The sequence below is a fragment of the Sinocyclocheilus rhinocerous genome, unplaced genomic scaffold (assembly GCF_001515625.1).
Source record: "Sinocyclocheilus rhinocerous isolate Xijiao unplaced genomic scaffold, SAMN03320098_v1.1 scaffold2358, whole genome shotgun sequence".
NCBI classification, from domain to species: Eukaryota; Metazoa; Chordata; class Actinopteri; order Cypriniformes; family Cyprinidae; genus Sinocyclocheilus; species Sinocyclocheilus rhinocerous.
Genome location: NW_015627543.1, coordinates 447501 through 456829, shown reverse-complemented (window position 1 = coordinate 456829; position 9329 = coordinate 447501). Strand labels below are relative to the sequence as shown.

The following is a 9329-nucleotide window of genomic DNA, read 5'->3' as shown; positions in this document are numbered from 1 at the left end:
GGTGGAGTAAATGCACAACACCTGCACCACTCACCGGTCGCGAGTCCCACGGAGGAGCTCCAGAAGGATAAAAGGAGGAGCTACGACAGTGAAAGACGAGAGAGGACCAGGCCTGGACTTTATTTTGTGTTTTGGTTCTGTTTGTGCGCAACAGTCGTCCGCGAGGGGCTGTCACGCTGTTTTGCGTTTATTTTATTATTAAAGTGTTTTTAATGTTCGCCGGTTCCCGCCTCCTTCTTCCCGAAATATGAATGTTGTTACACACAGATACTATTTAAACTGAACTGAGCTGAATGATGACATCACTGAATTCAATGATGAATTGCCTTTAACTGAAAATTGAGTGTTTACTATAGTCATTTGGCATTATTGACACACTATTTTCCTATTTAATACTGTAAAGTGCTTTGACACAATCTGTATTGTTAAAAGCACTATATAAATAAAGGTGACTTTACTTGACTATTATATATGTATTTTAGATTATTTTAAAGGCTATTGTTTGATTAGGCCTATTTTTCCTACCATAAATATAAATTCTAATTATCCGATTAATCAACAGAATAATCCACAGATAACTCTGTTACCCAATTAATCGTTAGTGATGGCCTTAGATGAGGGGTCTATGTCCGCACCTGCCAGGATTTGTGCTCGGATGTTGTGAACCACTGGAGGTGGCTCCGAGGCAACAGCATTTGGTGGGACGGGCAGTGATGTTGCTATAAAAATAGAATATTGTGATTTTAAATGAAGTAGAGAGCTGAGGGAGAGGAGCAGGGGCCGCAATTGTCAGGGGAGGCAGCCTCACGTTTAATATGGGGTTCTCAGGCCTCTGGGGCTTGAGGTGGAAAACTGAGAGAAGTGTAAGAGAAAAATGGAGGAAAAGAAAGAGATGTGTTGGTCTGTGTTGCGAGCGGAGGCAGCCACACGCTAGTGTCTGCTACGGGAGCTGGAGGCCACTGAAAAGGAAAAAGGGGTTATTAGTAGCGGGAGGAAAAAGACCGAGATGTGTGGTGGCCTGTGCTGCAAGCAGAGGCAGCCTCGCGTTTGCTTCAGCTGCTTTAGCTATAGGCCACGGGAAAGGGTGGTTTGTGACATTTTGACGGGAAATGCTGAAATGCCCGAGTAGACTGCAGTGTTGCCAATTTAGCCATTTGTTGTTAGATTTAGCAATTTCTTAGACTACCCTAGCAACTTGTTTTCCAAAGCACATAGCAACAAATGTACCTATTTAAAAAAAAAAGTATTTGCCAACTTTTAGCATCTTTTAAAAAGTTAAAAAGTTTAACTTTTAAATGTTAAAAAGCATTTTCCTCTTAACCACACAAAGAAGTAAGTATTGAAAAGCTAGCCAAAGCGGCACGTCGGCTAGAGACTTGGAGAGAGGTGTCTAGTAATACACACGTCACATGTGAATTAGGTTGCTAGTTGCACTGGTTCAATAATAATTGTTTCCTTTATGATAAACATCCGTTTATCTGAGTAAAATGTGTAATTTAAAATACAGGTAAAAATGCCAGTGAAAATTATTTCAGAAAATCTGAGTAATTTCTTTGTGTATTCTACGCCGTTTGCGACATGGTTACAAAATGACATCAACATCCTTTTATGTCACTACGTCGTTTAACAACTTTCAGCAACAAACAACCTGCCTTTTAGCGACTTTACCTAAAAATTAATTTGCAACACAGCCTGTGCCGCTAGCGGAGGCAGCCTCATGCTAGCGTCTTCTACAAGAGCTGGAGGCCCGGCTGCATACGACGGTAAAAGTATGAGCCCAAGCGGGAAGCGAGTGAGGTTTTGCTGCGGTGAGATCTGGGGCGTGGCCCAGGCTCGTTGGAGGCCTGCCGCTGCGACCCAGCGCTTAAGGAGAGCCGGGTCTTGTGCGAGGCGATGGTGGTGTCGAGCGAGGCGAGTTCGGAGCCTTGCATGCTTTGCTCGAAATATTGGCCGCCCTGCTGGAGTGGATTTAGGAGTGAGGTTTGGCTGATTGCAGGGAGACGAATTACTTAGATCATACAGATCTGCTGTTTGTTTACCCTTCGCAAGGACGGTGCATCGGAATTAATCAGCGTTTGCCTCAGGCTTAAATATGGTCCACTTTCCGATTGGAGGAATTGTAGGCACAGCCGAAAGATAAGAGGATGCCAGGGAAAAAACTGGAAGTGACGCCGGTAGAGGCGAGGTTAAGCCTCGGTGTCGTGGAGAGTGTTGATTAACTTGAGTGCGCTCCACCTGCGTTAATTAGGCTAAGTATCTGACGCGCTCCTCCCGAACCTTGTTAATAAAACATCATTATGTGTTAAAGGAGGCCTGAAATGGCCAATCTCACCTCACTCACAGATTCTCCTCTGAAACCTTCAGTGCTGCTTCATTAGTCCTCTCTAAAGCCCGTGATACACAGCACGATTTTAGCAATCCTATAAGATCATTACTTTATCACACTCTGCGACATGGATCGTTTAAACTTGGGTAAGACAAGCATGTAGACTGTACGATGATGACACCTATTGAATCGTAGGCTGCGACGGCTGCGACACACGTTAGAGCAACGTCATCAGCATGCGCTAGTGGTAAACAAATACTGGTACATCAAGATGGATCGCGCTTTGGCAGTTGTGCTTTTCATGTGCACTGAAACAAGAAGAGGCGCCGGTGGAAGAGGGCAATATGGACCCGCTCATGGCTCGGGAAAAGAGGACAACTTGGGATGCCAGTTTTGCACAGGGAGCTTGGCAGTTGCAGTTCCTCCGCTATCTCCTTCCATGCAATGTCCTTTTTGGTGCGGTCATGATAGCAGCTAGAGGACACATCGTACAAACATGCCCTCTGCTGCCACAACTCAACAAGAATTTGTTCTTTATGGGTATCCCAACATACCAGTATGCCTTCTACTTTTTTTTGCCTCCATGGCATTGAAATTGTAGCGCCGCTGGTTGCGTGGATCAATACGTCATTTCATGTTGCAATTTCATTGGCTGCTGAGTAGACGCAGGTCGTTGCAGCAAACAAATGCGTTGATCATGCTGACTTTCTGACACTGTCAGAAAACTATCGTAGGCTATCTTTGGTCGCAAGACCGGGAAAACGCCCGTCTTTGAACCTCTCTCACTGTACGACATAGGACCACCGATTAAGAGCCACGATCACAGAAATCGCCACGATTGCTTCACTATGGCAATCTTTCGTCTGGGACAGCCAAAAATCGTGTAGTGTATCCCGGGCTTAACGAGTGGAGAAGCTTCTTCATGTCAGACACAGGGATTATTTGCTAATCTCATGAGCCTATATTTTATTTGCAATAGAACATACAAAACATAAAATGTTTAAACTGAGGAAATGTACCATTTTAACCCTGTATGAAATGACAAAAAAAAGAAATTAATTAATTAAAAAAAATTAAAATCTTTACACCAGATCAAAAACTGTCAGTATTTATAGTAATGAGCTTCCATTTGTGGAAATCAAAATCCCATTTAGGGTTTCACTGTCCTGTCTGTAGCTGTGACAATGAAATTTTGTTTGTGGAACATATAATTTACAAATATGCTTAGCCCTTGAATAGTTAATCTTACCAGATTTCATGTTCCATATTTCAGGGCAATTTATTTGTTAACAGGTGTGATGATCAGTGGGTTTGAGTTTCTACCTTCGTCATTACGGCCTGGGTTCAAATATGGATAGAGTTTCTCAGTGAAAGTCTGCCCAGTGAAAGAGTAGATATTACAGCCCGACTCCACATCATAAAAAGTGACCAGACCCTCCTCATAATCCACAAACACTCCCACCTTCTCAGGTTTTACTCTCAGAGATAAAGAGACAGTTGGACTTTCACAAGCCATATACTGATTCTCATTCCTCAGAGTCAAAGCCCAGTATCCATTCACTGGAGTCAGTATGAACGCACCCTTCCTGTTAACGGATTGTCTTGCCACTCCTAAAATCCACTCAGTCTTTCCCTTTACCTGCACCTCATAGTAAAATCTCCCTGAACTGAATCCCTGCTTTGCCAGAACAGAAATGACATCAAATCTCTTTGGGTTTTCTGGGACGTCCTGCTTAATGTCTCCACGCCTGACTAGTTTTCCATCATCAGACAGGATGAGATATGGATACGCTGTATCAGGATCCAGAGTCACATCCACTAGATGAGAGATCAGACATTATCAGTTAACTTCACAACAAACGTGTATATAATATAGATTAACAAAGTATTGTAAGAGTATTGAAGTAATTGATGTCAGTCACACTGTACCTGCAAACTTCTGCACACATTTCAACCCTGTGGACACAGATGATAATACAATGATGAATCATTTATAGGAATAATTTCATGTTATCAAATTGAAACATGAAATTACTCGGAATTTGTGCTCTGCATTTAACCCATCCAAGTGCACATACAGCAGTGAGTAGTGAACAAACACACACATCGGAGCAGTGGGCAGCCATTTTTGCTGCGGCACCCGGGGAGCAGTTGAGGGTTCGGTGTCTTGCTCAAGGGTCTCACCTCAGTCGTGATATTGAAGGTGGAATAGAGCACTGTACATTCACTCCCCCCACCGACAATCCCTGCTGATTCCGAGACTCAAACCTGCAACCTTTGGGTTACAAGTCCGACTCTCTAACCATTAGGCCACAATTTCTAAATTGCAATGTGAGGTGGGAAAATGTTTTTAGTCAGATTTCTGGTTACTGTATTTGCTATTGATGTAATTCCTGTGAGTGCAGTTTGTACAGGTATGTTAATAGTTACGTCATGTTCATTACATGTTAATGTTAATGTTTTTTTCTCCATTCTGTCACCGATGGAGTTTTGATTCCTTGCCGCTGTCGCCTCTGGCTTGCTTAGTTGGGGGCACTTAATATCCAGCGATATCGTCGACTTGATTGCACAGATACTATTTAAACTGAACTGAGCTGGATGACATCACTGAATTCAATGATGAATTGCCTTTAACTGAAAATTGAGTGTTTACTATTACCATTTTGCATTATTGACACACTATTTTCCTATTTAATACTGTAAAGTGCTTTGACACAATCTGTATTGTTAAAAGCGCTATATAAATAAAGGTGACTTGATATGTTGCTTTCTGGTATTCACAAGTAATACTGATTTAACTGCTTATGACAAGAGTTTAAGTTTGGATAGAACTTCACATACTGTAACAAATCTGTTCACTGTATTTGATATTTACATACCAATTTGACTGAGTTTTTCATTTAGACTCCCATCTAGAGTTTTCTTAAGCTGAATCAGAGCTTTATGCAGAGGGAGCACATCCATATGAGAGTCAATACTGATCTCAGTCCAGTTCTTGGTGTGTGGACGACTGCACAGGGAAGAGAAAATCTACAGCAGGAGAGAGAAGACTATTAAATATGCACATTATTATTATTTTTAAGTTAATTAGATATTCTTCGACTTCTTAAATTATTGTTTTATTCTGTTTTGAATAACTTAGACTGCTGTTTTGAATAACTTAAGACTGCTAAAAATAGTCTAAACCATTTTAAGAGTGACTGCCTGTAAGTTATGGAACAAGTTTAATGTTTATCCTGTAATATTCTGCATTCTCAGTTATGAGACAGATGTTGACAGACCTGTATGACATGGAGATCGTCAGTTTGTGAGATATGCTCCAGCTCAGTGTTTCTCTTCTTCAGATCAGTGATTTCCTGCTGCAGCTCTTTAATGAGATCTTCAGCCTGTTTCTCTGCTGCTTTCTGCTGTTCCTCCATCATCTTCAGCAGATCAGACTGACATCTCTCAGTGGAGCGACTCAGATCAGTGATGAACTCATCACTGGATGATTTCTCCTTAAATGTGTTCCCCTGATCAACAAGATCAATTAACAAATGTTCTATATGATAATCAATCTGTTACATTATTACATATTTATTTAAAGAGATATTTCACTCAAAAGGGGTCAACAGAAGGGTCTACAGATGAAAAATAGCCTTCTAGCTAATTCTGGCACATTTACAATTCTCTCATCTACTGTCCTCAAGTCACTTGAAACTTTTTTTTTTCCATTTAGTTCAGCACCTTTATTAAACAGACTGAAATATTAAAATGTATAACATTATTACTTAATTTTTTATGCCCACTCACCTTTCTCTTCTCTGCTGAGTGCTGGATCTCATGAATCTTCTTCATTCTGTTCTGGATCATCTGCTGCACCTCTGTCTGTGTCTGAACCAGCTGATTCTACACACAGAGAAAAACACACATGTATCTCTGAATTTAACTTTCCATCTTCTGACAGTTTTTAGGGTAAAGCTGCGGTCACACGAGACTTTGAGCATGTAACATTTCTTCAGAAGCTGCAACAGTTGTGTTATGACATCATACTCTGCAGTATTTTTTTTTTTTTAACTTAAATTCAACACATAACCAGAGCTGGGTAGTAACTAATTACATGTAATCTGGATTACATGTTCAGATTCCAAAAATCAAATACTCATTGAGCATTTTACATTTTATAAATCTCATGACCAGATTACAGTTACTTTTAAAAAGCACCTCTTAATCAATTAGACCATGTATGAAACAAATAATTATGCAAATTATGTGAAACACTCTGTGTCTTCATCACATTCAGTGACTTTCAGTAACTATTGATTTTGGAAATCTGGACAAAAATATTTAAAACCTGGAAGACTTTGGGCTTGTGATGTCAATTGTTGTTTTTATGTTTATTCATGTTTGTTCATGTAATGCAGGGATTCCCAAACGTTTTTGTCAGCCAAACCCCTTTGACATGAAATATTTACTTGAAATATCTCTGAGGAAGTAATATTTCAATAATTTAACAATACATTCACATGTTTACAGTTCAATGACTCTTAATAGTCACATTGACATGCAGGTAAACAAATAATTTATTTTCTATTTTTAGTGTTCAAGTGTTTAATAATTTATTTGACATTTTTATGATTTGATCAATGAAATGAAAAGTGTAGTGTGACCGACCCTTACCATAAAAAAGGAACGAGTTCTTCAACATGTCAACACAGAGAAAAGAAAACTATTTCATGAGTGTTTAAAGTGTTTTGTTTGTATCTCTTGCCTTCTTCTGCTGACTCTCCTCCTCTATAGGAACAGTGTTGTGAGTCCTGTGGTCTCCTTCAGTGCAGGACAGACACACACTCGTCTGATCATCTCTGCAGAACAGCTCCAGAGGTCTCTCGTGTTTCTGGCATATATAATCCTCCAGATTTTCCACAGCATTGATCAGTTTGTGTTTCTTTAGACGTGGGACTCTGTGATGAGGCTCCAGGTGAGTCTCACAGTAAGAGCTTTGACACGTCAGGCAGGACTTCACAGCTTTCTGCTTTCTTCCATCACAGATGTCACACAACACCTCAGATCTTCCTCGATTGAGCCTCTCCTTAAAGTGCTGCACAACCTCTCTGAATGTTGTATTAATCTTGAGATCAGGTCTTTTTCGGAACTTTCTTTTACAGAGTGGACAGAAGCAGGTCTGTGTGTTTGTCCAGCACTTGTTCAGGCAGGTTCTGCAGAAGTTGTGTCCACATGGAGTGCTGACTGGATCAGTGAACACATCCAGACAGATGGAGCACTTGAGCTCCTCATTTAGTGGACCGCTGGAGGATGCCATGACTGAAAAAGGGTAAGTAATGACAATATACAGTATAATCTACATTGCTGAACAGAGCAGTTTTGATAATGTTAGTGATGTGATCGAGTCGAGTTTGTACATGGATGTTGCATTTTAAGACTATTCTATTCTATACTATTCTAACTAAAAACCTTTATATCAATGTAAATTATGAACTACTGTTAATATCAGAGTTAAAGCAGCCATAGAGAAATATGTGGCACTGGTTTCTGACTTGAATTTAAGACAGAGTTGATCAATGTCAGTCTCACTGAGCCTAAGCTCCTCCCCTAACTTCCTGTCTGAGACTGCTGGTCTGGTGATTCAGATGATTCTGTGGCACTGCAATGCATATTATTTGGTGGTAGTAGAAGAAAGTAAATAAAGACAATGTTTGTTTTAAATATTGTTTTAAAACAATAATTTAATAATAGGCCTATCATAACAACGCATTTTATATATGAAAGACGAGACAGAAAAAATGGTGGAAGTGTATTTTTTCAAATATATTCCCCACTAAATAAACACATGCATACACCAGATGTCATTTTTGTTAAAACAGAGTTATGATTTTCACTTCATTCTGTCGGCAGTTCAAGTACTTCCTGTTTCTGCCATCTCTAAACTGACAGCACACTTGAAACTTTGATTTACAGCCGCTCAATTGGCGGACATACCTTTACTAACATTCTGATACTGCTTTATGCTATTAACTATCGAACTATTTCCATCACTTACCTGTGAGTGAATATCAGATCTGATAGTTAATTTTCGAGTTTCTGAATAGAAATTTTCTTGTTTGACGAAGCTTCCTGTTAATCTGTTAAGTTTCACTTTCACTGTGCAGACCGATCGTCAAGAGTTTTCGTTTACAGTCGGGGGCGGAATTGAAAGCGGAGATGTGAAGTCGGACACTTTCAAGTGAATTAAATGCAATATTTGTCAAATACACAGACGTTTCAGATATATTTTCATGAAGCAACAGAAACATGCCAACCCTGAAACAACATAAACTACCAAATTTTGCTACAAGTTTAATTGCAACATATGATCATTGCTGTTAATAGTGTTCATTGTCTGTTTGATTACGTCATTAACTGAATTTTACCGTTCATTTCTGCCATATGTACATCAATTTGACATAGTCACCACTGACAAGCTACTACTAAATATATTGTAGAAACTTAATTTTCTGTAAAGCTGCTTTGCAACGATTTGTATTGTGAAAAGCGCTATACAAATAAACTTGAATTGAATTGAATTGAAACACTTTTCATGTACTGTTTAATGTCACGGCCCGTCACAGAAAACTCAGGAAATCAATGAAGATCCAAATGCAGTTTATTTAGTCCCAAAACAAAGATGAATAAAAACAGAGTGGATGGCCAGGGTGGGGCCGGAGGGACAGACCAGCGAGGCTCTGGCCAAACAGGAATCCCGGTGGATGGCAAGGGTGGGGCCGGAGGAAAGGACCAGTGAGGCTCTGGCCAAACAGGAAACCCGGTGGATGGTCAGGGTGGAGCCGGAGGGACAGACCAGCGAGGCTCCGGCCAAACAGGAATCCCGGTGGATGGCCAGGGTGGAGCCGGAGGGACAGATCAGCGAGGCTCCGGCCAAACAGGAATCCCGGTGGATGGCCAGGGTGGAGCCGGAGGGACAGATCAGCGAGGCTCCGGCCAAACAGGAATCCCGGTGGATGGC

General features: G+C 40.6%; 1 protein-coding gene across 1 annotated transcript; it reads right to left on the bottom strand.

Annotated features, from left to right (window-relative positions):
- Positions 1-3605: 3605 nt before the first annotated feature.
- Positions 3606-7628, bottom strand: LOC107730698 (zinc-binding protein A33-like). Its single transcript, XM_016541580.1, has 6 exons — positions 7077-7628; positions 6119-6214; positions 5608-5772; positions 5209-5356; positions 4256-4294; positions 3606-4144 (listed from the first exon to the last, which is right to left on the bottom strand). Exons 1-6 carry the CDS (start codon positions 7626-7628, stop codon positions 3606-3608), a joined length of 1539 nt encoding a protein of 512 aa, XP_016397066.1.
- Between the last annotated feature and the right edge of the window lie 1701 nt (positions 7629-9329).

Excerpts from the sequence above, each read along its gene's own strand:
- LOC107730698 (XM_016541580.1), bottom strand. The coding sequence starts at position 7,628 with ATGGCATCCTCCAGCGGTCCACTAAATGAGGAGCTCAAGTGCTCCATC. Across the intron at positions 6,215-7,076 it reads AGGAGAGTCAGCAGAAGAAG|AATCAGCTGGTTCAGACACA; the intron begins GCAAGAGATACA and ends CTCTGTGTGTAG. Across the intron at positions 5,357-5,607 it reads ACGATCTCCATGTCATACAG|ATTTTCTCTTCCCTGTGCAG; the intron begins GTCTGTCAACAT and ends CTCCTGCTGTAG.